Here is an 18753-nt window from a genome sequence, read left to right as displayed (position 1 = left end):
TGCACCTGTATCTTTGGGGTAAATCTCCAGCAGTGCAATTGCTGGGTCGTAGGACAGGTCTATTTTTAACTCTTTGAGGAACCTCCACACAGTTTTCCAGAGTGGCTGCACCAGTTCACATTCCCACCAACAGCGCAAGAGGGTTCCCCTTTCTCCACATCCTCTCCAACATCTGTTTCCTGTCTTGTTAATTTTTGCCATTCTCACCGGTGTGAGGTGGTATCTCATTGTGGCTTGGATTTGCATTTCCCTGATGGCAAGTGGTGCAGAGCATTCATAAACAGAAATATCACCAAAGAAGACACACGTGGCCAACAAGCACATGAGAAAATGCTATGTCTGCTTTCTGACGTCTTTTTGGCCTTCCTACCTTTGCTGAGACCGAATGTGGTAGAATGACTATGTTCTCAACATGCTTTAAGGTCAAGGAGCAGCAACCTGCACCCTACGACCCTCCCCCTCTCACCTAAGGCTCTTTGCTGGGCCCACGTAGCTCTGTGCCTATTTACTTAGCCTGGCTTAGTACTAATGGCCAGTGTTTTGCTTGAGGCTCACTACAGACAACCTGGTGTTCACTGATCACACTCTCTTCTCCACTGCCTACTTACAGCCAGCATGTGTATTATTTGCTTACCGCCCAGGATGGGGAGTTCCATTTGGAAGATAAAATTCAAAGTGAGTGAGCAAGAAATCTTAAAATCTCTGACCTTTACTCTCTTGTTTTGTATGCTCAGCCACTCCTTTCTCCTTTCTACAAAACTGTCTGTCTAAAGAGAGTATAATCTGGTTTATTAAAAAAAATCTGGTTCATCCTCTCAAGATGGGACAGCACTAAGGTAGAGGGCAGCAATTTGGGCATATACATTTAATTCTGGAGATGTTAGCAAATCCATTTGGCTGCACATTTAAGCTACTCCAATCCAGATTTTTGTTATTAAATAAAGTTTACACTTCGGTCTCTTACTATCTCTTTCAGTTGGTTCCAAACTCAGGCAGGGGGGAAAAAGTTTTTTTTTTTTTTTTTTTTTATTGGGTCCTCTAAAGTCCAATACAAATAAAAGATGATGGCATCTTCCAGAGCGGTGACAACACATAAAGAAAAGCAGCACCATCATTTGAAATATATTTTAGGATGTAGAACTGACATGGCCCAGTCCTGGATGAAATATGGGGGGGATACCATGAGGGCCCCTAGGACCGTATTATGTTTGGGAATTCACTAGAATGACTCATGGAATTCATCAGATAGTTCTTCTCATGCTAAAATTATTATAATGAGATTATAAGAATACACAGCTAGATTATAAGAGAAAAAGGACACGGGGAAAAATGGAGGAATTCAGGTGCAGGCTTCCTTATGTTCTCTCCCTCTCTGGAGGCGTAACACAAAGCTGATTCTTTTGCCAGTAATAAAAATACAGAAAAGGAGCATGCAACAGTTTTGCCCAGGGAAGCTCGTTAAAGATTCAGCACCCAAAAGGTTTTATTGGGGTCTGGCCATGTAGGCAGCTCTGCCTAGCATGTACCAAAGTTCCAGACTCCCAGAAGGAAAGCAGGTCATGGTCAGCATCAACCATGTTGTTTGTATGAACAGTTTATTTTTTAAAAAGATTTTATTTATTTATTCATGAGAGACACAGAGAGAGAGAGAGAAAGAGAGAAGCAGAGACACAGGCAGAGGGAAATGCAGACTCCATGCAGGGAGCCCAACACGGGACTCGATCGCAGGTCTCCAGGATCATGCCCTGGGCTGAAGGCAGAGCTAAACTGCTGAGCCACCCAGGCTGCCTTTTTTTTTTTTTTTAAGATTTTACTTATGTATGGACAGTTTAGTCACAGTGAGACATCCTTATTATTTAGGGAAAATCTTTTACCAATATAGAGAACTATTTGCCAGCCAAATTCGCAGACACCAGCCAGGAGCCAGCCTTACAAGCAGAGCTTTCCAAGGATAGCAGTCTTAGGTCAGCTATGCCAATTCTTTTCCACACTGGAGGAGTGAGAAAAGGGGAGATGTGAGTACGGCATCTAGGTTTCTACCTTAAGCATGTAGATGAACAGGGCTGTCACTTATAGAGGGAACAAAGGAAGTACAGGTTTACAGGAGAAAATTAATATTTTTTTTACCTTTTTTAAAAAAATTTATTTATGATAGTCACAGAGAGAGAGAGAGAGGCAGAGACATAGGCAGAGGGAGAAGCAGGCTCCACGCACTGGGAGCCCAACGTGGGATTCGATCCCGGTCTCCAGGATCGCGCCCTGGGCCAAAGGCAGGCGCCAAACCGCTGAGCCACCCAGGGATCCCAGAAAATTAATATTTCAATCTTGAACACATAAAACTGAAGATAGCAAAAAGATATCAGGTTAAGTTATGCTTTAGTATAATCATAAACAACCTTAGAACTTTGCTGGCTTAACACAAGAACTGTTTATTTCTCACTTCAGTTACGTATCTTTCATGGCCTCCTGGAAGGTAGTGACTGGGGGTTGGTGGGTGGTCTCTGTTCCACATGGTCACTCAGGGACCCAGGCTAGTAGAGGTCCACAATCTAGGATGTCTGTGGTCATGACCAAAAATAAAAAAATAAAAAAGAGAGAGGGAGACCAGGGAGGTGGAATAGGAGCTCTTCTATGCTTCAATCTAAGAGTGACACACTGCATATTCACTCACTGCCCATTGGCCAAAAGTAGTCACATAGCCTCACCAATTGTAAATGGGGTGGGAAATGTGGGATAGTAGGGATGTCTGGTGAACACTACTGTTTCTCTCATGGTGTCCAAGTAAGAATGTCACACGGGTAATCCACAACAAATGAATACTGTGGAGACTTTCAGATAGGAGTCATAAGAAGATAGTCTGTATTTAAAGCCACCCTCACTTTCTCATTATCTGAATCCCAATAGCCTAATATTAGGATTCTCATTATCTGAATCCCATTGCCCTAATAAGGGCAATGTGATCGCCCTTTTCTTGTTTAAAAGAATAGGAAATCCAGAGTGGTTGATACTCTTCAAACCTCACTGTAGTGAAACTATCAGCACACCAACATCTTCATTAGCTCACAAAACAGATTATTTAGAATTGAAGGCAGGTTTTGAACTTCTCTAAGAGGAAGGGCTTGGTTCCAAAAACACCTGCCTAGAAACAGCCTGATGCTCAGAGCACAGGAGAGAGGCTCACAAAGGTGAGAAGGGACATTTAAAACTATTTTTAGACAAAGGCATTGAAGAGCAAGTTCACAGAAGAAAAGTTATTTTCCACAGTAGGTAAGAAAATGCACACCAGGGCTACCACTAGGTGTCAACAGTAGGAAAGAAAAGACAAAAGAACAACTGGAGTAAGGTTCTAGAGGAAGATGTAGATTGGTTCCAAGGAGAGAGAAGATAGAAAGTGTCCCCCCATTCCCAGTAGTTTTCCAGGCATTCCATATTATTACATGATTAATTCCACTGATACTCTAGGTAGAGATAAAAGAAAGTTTCCATTTCTCTCTCTCTCCCTCCTTTGTATATATGGATGCGTAACTGAGGTCTTCAGTTTATTAGAAATCAGATTTAAGGTCAATGAATCTAAGATGTGTCTTATTTTAATGTCCAGATTATGTCAAGGCAAGAAGGACTTTTCATTAGAAACAGCAAACTCGGGATCCCTGAGTGGCTCAGCGGTTTGGCACCTGCCTTCTGCCCAGAGCGTGATCCTGGGGTCCCAGTATCACGTCCTGTGTCAGGCTCCCTGCATGGAGCCTGCTTCTCCCTCTGCCTGTGTCTCTGCCTCTCTCTCTCTGTCTCTCACGAATAAATAAAATCTTAAAAAAAAAAAAAAAAAACCGCAAACTTTATTTAGTCCTTCCACAAGCTAAAGACTGCTAATACCCTCTGTGTTAGATGGCTAACTGATTAATATAAATTATAATAAATTCAAATATATTTTATCACTTTGGTAAAGCAGTTCATCAAAACTAGATGGTTAGTTTTTGTTTGGATCAGTGAAATAAATGGTCAAAAGGGAAATTATCGCATAAAATATTATCACCCTAAAAGTATACTGAACCGAACAAAAATCAAAAGAAACAAGCATTGGAGGCAGATCCATCATTCTAGGTTTCTAAAACTGTGTCTCTGCCTCTACAAAATCTTAAAAAGCAAAAAAAACAACAACATTCTGGACTCAACTAGCTTGCAGCCTTGAACACAAGGAGGAAGTGGGAGGTTTTTGTTTGTTTTTTAACTCAGAAAGTATAAGGAGGAAAAAGTTGCAACGGTCAAAATAGTAAAGTGATAACCAACCACCAACTCCAATGCAAGCACCATTAAGTTTTTAAAAATACTTTTTTTTTTTAATAAAAAGCTCATGTACAGACGTATCTATTTGTATCTTGAGAGATCACGTTTACTTTCACTGAAGAATCGTGTATTGCGTGCCTTCCTTTCAAACACTCACCGCTTTCATGGAATCTGGTCGTGAGTAAACGGCTACAAAATAATTCACATGTCTACACTGTATTTTATTGGACCATCATTCATTCCCTTCTTGCTGAGGACTTCAGCTATTCTTATTCGTTCCCTGCAATCAGCATCCTTATGCACGGATTGTTTGCACCGTGAGGAATTTCTGTAAATATTTTTATTAGGTCAATTCCTGAGAGCGGGAGCACTTGAAAGGTGTGGGAGGCGCCTGGGTGGCTCGGCGGCTGATCGAGTCCCACCAGGGGCTCCCTGCATGGAGCCTGCTTCTGCCTCTGCCTGTGTCTCTGCCTCTCTCTCTGTCTCTCCTGAATAAATGAATAAAATCTTAAAAAAAAAAAAATGTGCGCCGGGCTGGCACACTAGAAAGAGCCCGCGACTCTCGGTCTCCAGCCCCGCGCTGGGGGGAGCGACTGTTTAAATAAGCAAATAAAATAAAACGTGGATAAACGCAGCGAGATCGACCAACACCCAGAAGCAAACAGAAGCCACCTACATTTGCAAACACTCTTCCACCACCGTCAGCCCCGAGGTCCCGGCGGGGCGCGGGCGTCACGTGGGGCGGGGACCGCGGGTCACGTGGGCGACTTCGCCCCGCCCCCCGGCCCCGCGCCGCGGCCGCAGCCGCAGCCCGGGCCTGCGCAGTAGCGTCACGCGGCCTGGGCGGCCGGCCGGCCCTGCGGAGGCGGAGCGAGGAGCTCCGGGAAGGTGAGTTGCGTTCTCGCCGCGGCTTGGGCGGGGCTCGCGAGAGGCGCTGCTTCCGGCTGGGCGGCGGGCCTGAGCCCGGGCTTCCGGCGGCGGCGCGGCCCGAGGAGGGGGTGTTGTTGGCCTTGCTGGCGGCCCTTCTCCGCAAGGGCTCGCGTTCGTTAGCCGTTAGCCTCCGGCCGGGCTTCCGCGCAGTCACGGCGAGGCCCGCCGAGCTTGTTCCCGTTAGCGTCCAGGCCCACGCGGGGCCCGCCCCCCGGATGGGGCAGGCGGGGCGTTTTCCACTAGCTTCCCCGGCGTCTGCACGCTGAGCTCGCCCCGGGGTTGCTGCAGCCCCGGCGTCTGTGCACGCTGAACCGGCCCGGGTTTCTGCAGCCCCGGCGTCCGTGCACGCTGAACCTGCCCCGGGGTTTGTGCAGCCCCGGCCTTTGTGCACGCTGAACCCGCCCCGGGGTTTGTGCAGCCGCGGCGTCCGTGCACGCTGAACCTGCCCCGGGGTTTGTGCAGCCGCGGCGTCCGTGCACGCTGAACCTGCCCCGGGGTTTGTGCAGCCCTGGCGTCCGTGCACGCTGAACCTGCCCCGGGGTTTGTGCAGCCCCGGCCTTTGTGCACGCTGAACCCGCCCCGGGGTTTGTGCAGCCCCGGCGTCTGTGCACGCTGAACCCGCCCCGGGGTTTGTGCAGCCGCGGCGTCCGTGCACGCTGAACCTGCCCCGGGGTTTGTGCAGCCCCGGCCTTTGTGCACGCTGAACCCGCCCCGGGGTTTGTGCAGCCCCGGCGTCCGTGCACGCTGAACCTGCCCCGGGGTTTGTGCAGCCGCGGCGTCCGTGCACACTGAACCCGCCCCGGGGTTTGTGCAGCCCCGGCGTCCGTGCACGCTGAACCTGCCCCGGGGTTTGTGCAGCCGCGGCGTCCGTGCACGCTGAACCCGCCCCGGGGTTTGTGCAGCCCCGGCGTCCGTGCACGCTGAACCTGCCCCGGGGTTTGTGCAGCCCCGACGTCCGTGCACGCTGAACCTGCCCCGGGGTTTGTGCAGCCGCGGAGTCCGTTCACGTTGAACTTGCCCCGGGGTTTGTGCAGCCCCGGCGTCCGTGCACCCTAAATCTGCCCCGGGGTTTTTGCAGCCTCGGCCTTTGTGCACGCTGAACCCGCCCCGGGGTTTCTGCAGCCCCAGCATCTGTGCACGCTGAACCCGCTCCGGGACTGGTTCCTGAGCGCCTGTCCGTCTTGACTAAAATGTTAAATACAGCTTGAACTCGGGCGTTGGTGCCTGTCAGAGCTGGAAGGACCTTAGCGAGGACAGCCAACATGATTGGAGCGCTTCCCGCGGGCGGGACCCGCTCCGAAGCACTTGAGAGTGAAGCATTCACTTCTCAGCACAACCTTATGTGGCAGGCCTTTCATACAGCTGTGCAAACTGCAGCACAGCGAAATTCAGCGACGTGCCCCATATCACACAGAGCCGGGGTTCAAACCCGGATGAGCTCACGTGGTGATGGAGGATCTCTCTGGCAAGGACGATGGTAGCGGATCCCAGAGCAGCCAGGCGACTTCATTAAATGATTAGGGAACTGTCCAGTTTTAAACCTCTGTTGACGCAACTCTTGAACATTAACATTCCTAAATTTAAAAAAAAAGAAAAATTCAGAACCATGTTTGGTGATACACATACACGCATTTATACATATATACATACATGCACAGATCTCTATTTTGCTGAAAGGTTTTGTGCCTTTTAGGACCGTTTACTTGCAGGCCACGTGTTATAAACTCGTGGATGCTGTTAGATGCAATGTTAAGATTTATATTACCAGTGTTCACTGAGTTTAGACTCAGAAGGTAGAAGTTTGAATCTTGACTGCTACTTTGTGGTCTTAGGAAACCTTTCCTAAGGTTAAAGAGGATCCTTTACTGTCAGTGTCCTTATCTGGAAAATAGACACACTATTTCCCCCTTAGAGGTTTCGTGAGGATTAATGAACTCAGGTTTGCAGTCAAAGAAGTTGGCACTCACGGAGGGATAACTGGCTTTATTATTCTGCCTCCAAAGAGAGAACCAAGCTACTATCTAAGGCATTTCTCTTCTCTGAACTGAAAAGCAAGGGTGTCACCCTGGAGTCCTGCATTCTGATAACGTGCAGATCAAGTCCCCAGACTTAGTAAAAGCACCTCTGTCAGAGCTCCAGAGGAGTAACAAGTAAGTTCCTTTAATTTCATGTCTCTTTTGTCTACATTATCTCAGGGAAACTTACTAGATTTTTAAAGTCAACCTATGCTGGAAATGATAGAGATCATCTGATAGAGACTGATGATCCATATAGCCTATTGGTAATTTTATATGGTGTTAGTGCCTTTAGAAACCTATTTAAGGTACCAGCCAAAAACACAGATAAGAAGAAAGTGGAACAAAATGACCAAATTTTTCAGAAGTAACTTTTCATCTGGCCCCCAAACTGCATAGACCAGTTAATTTTTCACTTTCTTTTTGTTTAGTTAAGATCCTGCTATCTTAAAGTCTACTTAAAATAGAAGAAATGTGTCGGAGCATATGAATAGTGCATCAAAGTCATAGTAATTAAGGTGAACACATGGACTCTTGTGATTGTTTGAATGGACCGTGATAGTCACAATATTTAGTTAAGAATAATGAGAATAATGTGGGTGTTAATTATAAATATTACCAGATATCGTAAGTAAATATGACCATTATTTGAGAGATACGATAATACTTTCCTAAGCAAAATGCAAGACTGTAATATTAGTTCTCTGAAACCTTTATCGTTGAGGCCAGAGTTCTCTGCACATTTCTTATCAGGTCCTGCAAAGTTCACTGCAGTTTTCCTTGGTTGGGGTGCAAACCCGCCTAAAACTCTATGTTTCAAGAGACTGAAACTTGAGGTAGCATTGTATTTCATTCACATTTATTTGGAAGTCAGAGAACTTAATTAACGTTTGATGCTACTCTACATCTCATGTATTTTGTTAATGTCTTGATACTACTATTTCATTTCTAATTTTTTGCCTGGAAAAAGAAAAGTAAATATTCCTTTAATTCCTCTTCTAGTACTGAGTGTTTAAATAAGCCGAACAAAATTCTCAAACAGTCCATTCGTGATCTGTATTCACAGGCGCATTTTCTGAGGATAGAAAGTGCCACTTTATCCCTTTTCTTGGTTTTTGGATCATTTGGTACAGAAATATAAAGTAAGAGTTTTTTTCCTGTCTTGTGCTTGTTTCCTGGTGTACCTGTGCATGTTTCTCTGAAATATACTGAAAGGGGGATTAATGGGTCACAGATATGTTCAAGTTTACTAAATAATGCCAAATTGTGCTATTGCTAACTGATGTCATTACCATCAGTTTTTCCATATCCTCACCAACCTGGTGTAATTTTTGCCAATTGATTGGATAGAAAATCGTATCCCATTTGTCACTATCCTTTACCTTTCTTTTATTTTTTTCCTATTGATCGATGAGGTTGAGCATCTTTACATGTGCTCACTGACCATGCAGACTTCATCTATGAAATGTTTGTGTCTTTGCCCATTTTTCTATATTTTTTTGCACTTTCTTACTGGTTTATAGAAGTTCTTCATGTATTCTGAATCCTAATCCTTTGTTGGTTATATGTGTTGCAAGTTCTGTATTTTTTCTTCAGCCTAGTTTGGTTCATCTGTTCTTAGTTTTTTTTTTTTTTATCTTACTGCCCCTCTGTCTGTCCTGTCACAAAATCTGATAAAGCCTGCACGCTGGATACTGTGGAAGTAAATACTACCACCTGAGCAATGTGTATGCTTTGGGTACTTGCCAATACCAAGCAAAACAAGATAACTGAGAGTTGTAGTAATCCAGCCTTCTGTCAGCTATAGCATAGCTAATCCAGAAAATCATGGCATGGCCCTCATTGGCTTTTCTTAAAAATACTGTATTTTTGCTTTTTATTGTGAAATATTGTTTGACTTTTTGGAGTATAGTTGCCACACAATATTACACTAGTTTCAGATGTACAACATAGTGATTCACCTTCTCTATATGATATGCTATGCTCAACACAAGTGTAGCTACCATCTGTTACCATATAACACTATCACAGTATTACTGACTGTATTCCCTGTGCTGTGCCTTTTATTCTCATGACTTACTCATGCCTTAACTGGAAGCCTTTCCTCCCACTCCTCTTTCTGATTTGCTATTTCCCCCTACCCCCTTCCCTCTGGCAACCATCAGTTCTCTGTATTTATAGGTCAGATTCTACTTTTTGTTTCTTTGTTTATTCATTCGAATGAAATCACGTTTTTTTTGTCTCAGTTTGACTTCCTTATTGTGAAATAGTTTTTCAAAATAGCATATGTTCTTTTTTCCATTATTTAAAAAGTAACTAGGTTAGTTGGAGTAACAGTTAACAGTGTAAACTTCAGAGTACAAATTTGACATCTCTGTAATTTCCTAAGCCTGATTCCTGTAATGCTTTCCTTTATACTTTGAATTCAAAGTTCCTTCCTGCCTCTCCCCACCAACACACATGCACACACACACATTCCACTTACGACACCTCAATTTACGTAATATCTAGTATCTTTCTTCCTTATGGCTCAGAATTACCCTTCTCAAAATAGTAGCCTATAAATTCCTTCTTTCTAAAGCTCACTCCTAACACATTCACCTAGAGATTTTTAATTCTAAATCATAACTTCTGTTTTACAAACTTACTTTTTAAATGACCCATGCTCTTTTCCTCCCAACATTCCTAGACTTCCAAACAGTCATACAAGGTTAAATAAGTATTTAGAGGAGCCATCAGAAGGCTGGGAGACTCTTGGTGCTGCCCTGTAACAAATTTTCCCTCTGGGGGCGGGGGATGGGGTTTATAATTTATGACCATTCATCAAGATCCAAGTGCCCTCCTTTTTTTTTTTTTTTTTAAATGTAATTTACTTATCTACAAGAAACACAGAGAGAGAGGCAGAGACAAAGGCAGAGGGAGAAGCAGGCCCCACGCAGGGAGCCTGACATGGGACCTGATCCCGGGTCTTCAGGATCATGCCCTGGGCTGAAGGCAGTGCTAAACCGCTGAGCCACCCAGGCTGCCCCCAAGTGCCCTTCTTAAAGAAGTTGCCTATATGTGTTTGTATGTTAAATGTTAAACTAAGACTTGAATGAAATCAAAATGGCACTTTCCGGTTACCAAGGAAAGGTACATCATTCTGTACAATATCTTATGAATATGACAATATTACTGTATGTGAAGAGGATGTGGATTTGGAAGGGTCATCTTTCTAAAATTAGAATATTTGAGGTTGACATGTGATTTATAATTTTGTTAAACACCTTAAATTATAGGCAGTTGTGTTCTGTTTAATATCATGAGCATTCCATGGCGACCTTCCTAATATTTAACACCATCTGGGTCTCTACAACTAACATGGACCATCACTTTGATTCACTTCCTTTTTTTTTTTTTCTCCTTTTCCTTTTCTATGTGTAATTCTTTTTTTTTTTTTTTAAATTTTTATTTATTTATGATAGTCACACAGAGAGAGAGGCAGAGACATAGGCAGAGGGAGAAGCAGGCTCCATGCACCAGGAGCCCGACGTGGGATTCGATCCCGGGTCTCCAGGATCACACCCTGGGCCAAAGGCAGGCGCTAAACCGCTGCGCCACCCAGGGATCCCCTATGTGTAATTCTTTATCTTATATAAAGCAGAGTTGGATACTTCTCAAATTATCTGGAACTTTCTCTAGTTTTTCAATCTGGTAAAATACATAAAATAATGAAATTGTTAAAATGGAACTGAAATTGAAAATGTTGAGTAAAACCTAGCCTTGCTACAACCTTTAGAATGGTTGTTACATTTTGTTTTGGAAGGCTTGTGTCAACATAAACATGTGTTGAGACTTTATGACAGAAGAGTTGTTTTGGATTGAAAATGAACATATATGCCATTTTTAAGGCTGTGTGCTTAATTTTGAAAGTCAAATAATGGCTCTTAAATGTTATACAGTGATATATATAAATTATTATTTTGATTCAAGGACTGGATCAGGGGTACCTGGTTGGCTCAGTTGGTTAAGCGTCTGACTTTTGATTTCAGCTCATGTCATAATCTCAGGGTCCTGAGATTGAGCTCCACATCAGACTCCATGCTCAGCGGGGAGTCTGCTTGAGATTCTCTCTCTCTTTCTCCCCCTCTCCCCACCACTCCTGTTCTTTCTATCTCTCTATAAAACAAATGAAATCTTTAAAAAAGAAAAATACTGGATCAGACCTATACAGAGTTGACCCTTGAGCCAGTTTCAATGAACAATATTGAAATATTTCTTAGATTTTATTTTTCTCACCTTTCCCTTTCTATTTTTGACCAAAAGAGTATTTAAGGGTCTGATAGGAGGCAAAATTTAAACATTCTGGGAAAAGAGTAATAATAATAATTCTGGATATAAACCATTACTTGGATGTTAACCAGTATTTGATTTCTAGGAGAGTGGGAGGTTAAGGGAATAAATGAAATTACAAGGAGAAAGGGGTATAGTGTAGGTCCAACTCTTCATGAAAGAACCTATTTTTGGGTACAGTTTCCTAGGAAGCCCATATTTTGTTCATGTATTATTCATTTTGTAATACATAAAAGAGGTGGCCAGCATTCAAATGGACCTTACCTCATTTCCTGCCCTTTTTTGCTGGCTTACCACTTACCATTTGAGGAGAATGTAGGATAGGGAAGTGGGCAGTGAATGAATTTCATTCAATTAGCAATAGATTGGACACTCTACTGGTCTTGCTTCTCTTCCACCTGACCTCTAAATGTTGGTGTGCCTCAAGAATTGTATTAGACCTGCCTACATTCCCTCTCCAAGTGATTCCATTGAATTCCGTAACTTGACAACTCCCAAATTTCTCTCTCTAGTGATTCTCAGCTCTAGTTTCATATATCTGACTGTAGTCTTGATATCACTATCTGGATGTCTCTTAGGTACCCCAAACTATGTGCAAAATGTAGCTGATTCTTGATTTTCCATTTCTGAAAATACCATTCCTTTTTTGGGCTTTCCTATCACAGTCACAACCTACCTGGTTGCACAAAACTAAAACCTAGGAGCCACTCTTATTTATTTTTCTGTAATTCCTTTATTCTAGTCCATGAGCCCAACCTCTCTGGACCAATTTACTCACTGTACAATTAAAATAATATCTTTTTGTAGTAATATGCTGGGAGATTAAATGACTTAATAAATGTAAAGTCTCCAAACAATGCCTGGCATGGAGTTAGCATAGTGTGATTGTAGCTACTGCTATTGTTGTTGTTGTTGTTAATTTTCTCCCCCAACAGAGTCAACACCCTAGTCCAAACCACCATATTCTCTCCCATGGACCACTGCAATAGCTTTTTTTTTTTTTTTTCTCTGCTTCCTCTTGTTTTGATACAATCTATTCTCCACACAGCCAGAGCATTCTTTTAAAAATAGATCATGTCACCCTTCCCAGCTTCACACCCTGCAGTGGCTTCCCATTGCTCTTAGAATAAAATTCACACACAGTGCTGCAGGACCTGGCTCCTGTCTGTCTCACCAAGCTCATTTACTATGCTCCAGTCTCCTATCTGTTCCTCAAATTAACCAAGCCTCCTCCCTCCACCCTGCTTTCCCCAGGCTTTCATATTTGTTGTTCCTTCAGCCTGGAATGCTCTTCCTTCAGCTCTTAAAATATCTAGTTCATTTGCATTTTTCAGATTCCAGCTCAACTATTATTATTCAGAGTCACCTTCTCAGCCTATTTGCAAAATGGCCTCCTCTTTCTCTCTCATATTACCCACTTTATTTTCTTCATGGCTGTTACAGTAGTGTGCAATTATCTCATTCGTGTATTTGTTAACTGGTGTTTGTTGTTGATCTCACCAACTAAAATATAATATCTACAGTGCCGGTCACACAGTATGTGTGTTCAGAAAATATTTATCAAATGAATGATAATCTCTGACAAGGAAAGAGAACTTTGCAAAAGGAGAATCTCAAGATCCACTGTTGAAATTTTCCTTTTGAAGTATTGTAATTCTGTGCTAAAGATTATTGTCAATAATCAGTTCTTGAGAATTGTGCTTGCTTGCTTTTTCAGACATATATTCATTCCTCCCTAAACAGATTACACAGAAACTTGCCCATCAGTGACCCAAAGAAAAGAGTAGATTGTGATTAGATGTTACCATGAACTTTTAATTTCTTTCATATAATAAAGGGGTTGAAGTAGTCTTGCTCCAAGATAATGGTCGAGGTACATATAAAATCTCATGCCTGAATGCTGTAAGCAGCCTCTTTCCTGTTCACCAACTTCGGGGAGTAAGCCTGCTTTATGCCAGTTTGTGGAGCTGGATGTTGTCCAGATGGTTGAAGATTCCCATTCTCCAGCAGAGGGCAGAAACCATGCAAGGATATCCGAAAATGTAATTATTTAAGAAATAAAAAGTAAAGTACCTAGAGTGGTCTCAGTTTGTGTGTTGTGATTTTTATTTCATTACCTGCAAAAATTCAAAATATGTTCTTGCCTAGGGAAGAAAGTTCTTTGTCATCCCTGAGATAATGTCATACGTGGTTCTTTACACTTTGTGAAAATCAAAGACCACCACAATCTCTATCCTGAGATAGGGAGGAAAAACAGGAATGTTTCCTGAAAATTTGGGATAACAACTCTAATGGAAAGAGGGTGGGGTAAGAAAAAGATTTGGGGTTAGGAGTGGACGAAGAAAAAATATAGCAATTCTTGGCAAAACAGGATATGTAGTTTAGTTTTATTCAGAAACAGTCATAGAATAAAACTTAAATACCCTGATATGGGAGGCCCTCTGGAAAATCTTCTGCAAGGACAGTCCTGACGCTGATATATCTTGATGTGTCTTTCTCACCTAGAATTAACAGACGATGACTATATTCTTAAAGGTCCCTTTGAAAGGGTTGCTTTCAAAAAAGTAGCCTGAATATCTGTGCTGAGAGAAAATATATTTAGAGTGCCTGAAAATTCTCTACTAAAATTTGTTTGTTTAGAAATACAGGTTTATATACTTATATAAATTAATTGATGAGAAATTCATCTCTTTGAATTCCCAAATAAGGCAGAAGAAAGTAATGTCAATTTTTGAGTTAAGAAAATGCAATATGTCCATTCATACCTATCTCCTTGTGCTAGAATAGTTTTCTGGTTGATTTTTAAGACTGGCTGTCTACTCCAGGCAAAATCAAGTAAGTCACTTCAACCAAGAGATCTGAGACTATTCAGATTATCAAAGAATCCTACCTTTAGGGGAAGGCTGAAAACAATACTGATAATTGGGTATTGTTTAGCATTGAAATGATAGTAAAAGAACAGTGAAACGTCAAGCTCTGAGTCTTGGGACTTCTGAAATATCCATCTAACTTGTTGAAATGAATCCAGTATGAGTCTAGCCTCAAAGTGAAGACTACTCCCTAATTTTGGCAAACTTTATGCATCTCTACTTCAAAATCATGACTATTACCCAGTATTTGTGAATGTTTTATTTTTATATAGCTATTTTAAAAAGCCTCCATCAGTCTTAAAGGAATTAAACATTTCTTATAATATGGTTAAGGTAAGTTGTAGCCAAACTTGTGAAGATTGCTTTTTTTTTTTTTTTTTTTTAGTTCAATTAGCATGGATCTTGATGGCTCTGAACAAGATCCTGAAGTGCAGGAACATTCTCCTGTCTATGTTGGCAGAGAAGAAGACATTAAAAAATCTGAAAGAATGACAGCTGTTGTCCATGATAGAGAAGTAGTCATTTTCTACCACAAAGAAGAATATCATGCTATGGATATTCGCTGTTACCGTAAGAGTTTATTTTTCATTTGTAAACCTTGTATTTGTTTCCTAACCACAAAACTATCAAAATTTCAGGCTTTTTTTTTTTTTTTTTTTTAGTGACTAGATGTAATATTCAATTTCTTTTCAGACTCAGGAGGACCTTTACATTTGGGAGAAATAGAGGTATGTAAAGTTAAATCTATCCTCTATAAATTCATGTTTCTTATTTATATTCATTTCATGCTGTATGCAAAAAATAATTTATTTCTGCATTTGAACTGTTATTTTAATGCTTTAAGTATAATTGCCAATATTCCAGGAATTCATAGTCCTACAATGTAAAGAAAACTATTTCACAGATAAATAGGGGACCTAGCAATTATACTCTGAGATATCTACCTACAGATATCATTGCACAAATGTTTAAGTATATATATGGGAGAATTTTACTGTGGCATTATTTGTTGTAATGAGAAATTGAAGGCAACCTAAATTTTTTTTCAACCTAAATGTTTTAACAATAGGACACAGTTTAAACAAACTATGAATAGCTGTGCTATGGAAAACTATGCAACCACTGCCTCATTAACTTACAAGATAGATCTGTATGTATTGGTATGGAGGGATGTCAGCAGTATATTTCTGAGTGAAAAAAGCAAGTCCTAGAATGAAGGGTCTAGTGTGATTCCATTTTTTAAATAAAAGGTAATAGTCACTTTGCACTTTATACACTTCTACAGTTTGAATTTTTCAGTATGTATTACCTGTACAATGTAAAAATATAAATATGTATATTTTAAAAAGGAAACCACACACTGAAGGCTTATCTGAGGAAGGAATGGGGAAACTGTCTTACTTTCGTGCATTCCCAAACTCACTGGCTGCATAACTTCTTATTTTCTACTTCATAAAATTGATCTCTCTCCATCCTTCCCCTTCCCGCCACCTCCCACTTGTACAAAATACAAGCTGAAACTTGGCATTCCACTCTATACTTCATATCTACTTACTTCTACACCTATTCTTATGTTAGAAGGACATATGTGTGTTTAAATCATGAACATGAATTTATGAATTATGAAAATATGAATGCTTGTTGACTGTTTTGGGGACACAATATCAGTATTACTGAACTCCTTGTATAGAGAAACAAATGTAAGCATCTGGTAGTGATAATGTGAAATAAAATCCTTCTGTTTTGGACCATAACAAGACCTGTAAGACTTTGCTACTTAAAGTTTGTTCCATAAACCAGCAACCTTGGTGTCACTTGGGAGCTTCTTGGAGCTACAGAATCTTGCACCCTATCCTAGGACTACTGAATTTTTTTTTTTTTTTAAGGACTACTGAATTTTTTTAAAACAGGATCTGCATTTAGACAAGATCCAGGTGATTCCCATGCTCTTTAAAATTTGAGAAGCACTGATTCAAGACAGTTAAAAAGTTGAGAATTGACTACTTTGGATCACAAATTGCTCTTCAGTCAACATATACACTCAGGCCTTTAGTAACCTCTCAAATTTATATTTGAAGCTTACCATTCTTCCAGCAGCTAGTGAAAATTCCTTTAGAAGCACATAATGCCCTTGCCCCATTTCTGTCAAGGAAATGACATTTTAACATCTAATAGATAACATCATAGATTCAGTCACATGGTAGAGTTGCTTGAGCTCATAGAGTTCTGATATACTAGAGTATATCAGATAGGGTTCTAATATACTAGGTTTCTAATCAAATGCAAAAGGGACTTGATGACTGCTGAGATTAGGTTTTGCATTATGCAGAATAATTTGTAAATGGAAGGGAAAGAAGAGAGGGTGGCCTGTTCTTTAACCTGTTTTTTCTGCAGTAGATCTTATGCTGAGTTGGAGATTTATTGTGAATGTTGGAAATGTCAGGCTATTAAATCATTTATTTATTTCCTTCCCCAGGATTTTGATGGACGACCATGTATAGTTTGTCCCTGGCATAAATACAAAATTACTTTGGCAACAGGAGAAGGACTGTATCAGTCTATCAACCCTAGAGATCCATCAGCAAAACCCAAGTGGTGCTCCAAAGGAGTAAAGCAAAGGATTCATAAAGTGACAGTGGACAATGGGAGTATTTATGTGACTCTTTCTAATGAACCTTTTAAGTGTGACTCTGATTTTTATGCCACTGGAGACTTTAAAGTAATTCGGAGTCCTTTCAGATAAAACTATATGGCAATGAAAAATGTTGTGTATATTTAAAAAATATTTTTTAGAATAACTGTGCTGCAATACCAAAGAGGATTAATTTTTCCAACATGGGCACATTTATTACTAATCTTTAAAAATCATATAAATCTGAGCAGTTCAAAAGTACATGTGCTTATTATGATGGAGGGAATATCGTCAGGATCTATAGAACACATTTCATCCAGTCCTCTGAACTGATTAGTACCTGAAGGTTCTAGGTTTGGAATATGCATTTTGAGAAGGGTGAAAATAATCTGCGGTAACCACAATAAAGAAAAGGTAAAAAGTAAGATCTAATAAATATGGAGGGTTGGTAATTCCTATTTTGATGTAGCAGACTTTATCATGGAAAAGTTGTAATATATACAAACTAAACAGAGTAGCATAATAAACTCTCATCACCCAACTTCAGTATTATCATCATTCTTCTATTCCTCTATTCTTGTATTCTTGTTTCACTGATACCTCAACACACTCTCCACCTCCCCTATTTGGTTGTTATTCTTACCTTTTTGAAGTAAAATTTAAATACATTGAAATGCTTAAATCTCAACTATTTGATTTTTCCAAATATATAGCAGACTTTTTACATTTCAAAAATGCCTCCAAAATGGGATCAATTTACATGCTTAATTTAGAAATAAGAAACGTATTCAACACTTCATACAACACCCGGTGCTCACCACTAGTGCACTCTTTCATCCCCATGTACTGCACATTGAAACCAAACAGATCTTGGCTCAGTTTCTCTCTGGTCAAAGCAAACACTCAAAGAAGACACACAGCTGCTGCCCAGCCATGAGAGATGTGAAGTCTCTTATTCAGTAAGCCAAAGTACTTTGAATGTCCTATATAAAATCTTCAAATATAAGTTTGTTTTTGCTTTGTTTTTTTTTTTTTAATTTTTATTTATTTATGATAGTCACAGAGAGAGAGAGACAGAGACACAGGCAGAGGGAGAAGCAGGCTCCATGCACTGGGAGCCTGATGTGGGATTCAATCCCGGGTCTCCAGGATCACGCCATGGGCCAAAGGCAGACGCCAAACCGCTGCGCCACCCAGGGATCCCTTGCTTTGTTTTTGAGAATTTTGTGATGTATTTAGAACTAAGTGCTTCATGTAAATGTTAGAAGAGATAGAGGGTGTTGTTCCTCAGAGTCCCTACTGCTGAGTTCCCGGACAGGGCTGACGTTCAGTTGGTCCACCCTGCTTTCACATACCAGTTATTTATGGCTAGCAGTATTCTGGTTGCCTGGTGCCCACGCTGTGGTGTAGTACTCTGGGTGTTTATCATCTAAAACTCAGCAGCAAATAGTAGAATATAAGAATAAGTAGAATCAGAACCAGGATGATCACATTATGAATTCAGAGTGTGAAAAGCTGTTTGTCAAAATTGGAATCTTGTCTCTAAGCACAGTAATCTTCTTAGTGGCCTAGGATTGAATTACGGCTTCAAACCTAATACTGAACATTGTAGGGGGGCCACCTGGACTCTTTCCCTTGGTATGGTAAAAATAGTAAGTGAATTAAGTACCTATCATTAAGGGTGTGCTTA

At 41.0% G+C, this 18753-nt stretch overlaps 2 protein-coding genes across 3 annotated transcripts in view; one reads left to right on the top strand and one right to left on the bottom strand.

Moving 5' to 3' along the window:
* LOC112653876 (nascent polypeptide-associated complex subunit alpha, muscle-specific form) overlaps window positions 1-18753 on the bottom strand; it is a 133622-nt gene that overhangs the window by 43836 nt on the left and 71033 nt on the right. Inside the window, exons 2-3 of the mRNA XM_049108205.1 lie at window positions 6009-6788; window positions 4961-5964 (exon numbers count right to left, since the gene is read on the bottom strand). Coding sequence (XP_048964162.1) covers window positions 4961-5964; window positions 6009-6345 — 1341 coding nt within the window. The 5' untranslated portion in view covers window positions 6346-6788. The remainder of the gene's footprint in view (window positions 1-4960; window positions 5965-6008; window positions 6789-18753) is intronic.
* Window positions 5069-17745, top strand: RFESD (Rieske Fe-S domain containing). 2 transcript variants are annotated; one of them, XM_025438197.3, is made up of 5 exons: window positions 5124-5172; window positions 7218-7364; window positions 14817-15001; window positions 15125-15159; window positions 16908-17745. In XM_025438197.3, exons 3-5 carry the CDS (start codon window positions 14827-14829, stop codon window positions 17172-17174), a joined length of 477 nt encoding a protein of 158 aa, XP_025293982.1. In that variant the 5' UTR covers window positions 5124-5172; window positions 7218-7364; window positions 14817-14826; the 3' UTR covers window positions 17175-17745. The 2 variants fall into 2 exon arrangements, with proteins under 2 accessions (XP_025293983.1, XP_025293982.1); XM_025438198.3 differs by lacking the exon at window positions 7218-7364 and having other exon boundaries at window positions 5069-5172; window positions 16908-17604.

This window comes from Canis lupus, chromosome 3 (assembly GCF_003254725.2).
Source record: "Canis lupus dingo isolate Sandy chromosome 3, ASM325472v2, whole genome shotgun sequence".
In the NCBI taxonomy this organism is placed as follows: Eukaryota; Metazoa; Chordata; class Mammalia; order Carnivora; family Canidae; genus Canis; species Canis lupus.
This window is presented reverse-complemented; position numbering and strand designations above follow the sequence as displayed.

Bases quoted from the DNA above. Each gene is read 5' to 3' on its own strand.
- RFESD (XM_025438197.3), top strand. From the start codon at position 14,827: ATGGATCTTGATGGCTCTGAACAAGATCCTGAAGTGCAGGAACATTCT. The intron at 15,002-15,124 runs GTAAGAGTTTAT...ATTTCTTTTCAG, and splicing joins TATGGATATTCGCTGTTACC to ACTCAGGAGGACCTTTACAT. The intron at 15,160-16,907 runs GTATGTAAAGTT...TTCCTTCCCCAG, and splicing joins TACATTTGGGAGAAATAGAG to GATTTTGATGGACGACCATG.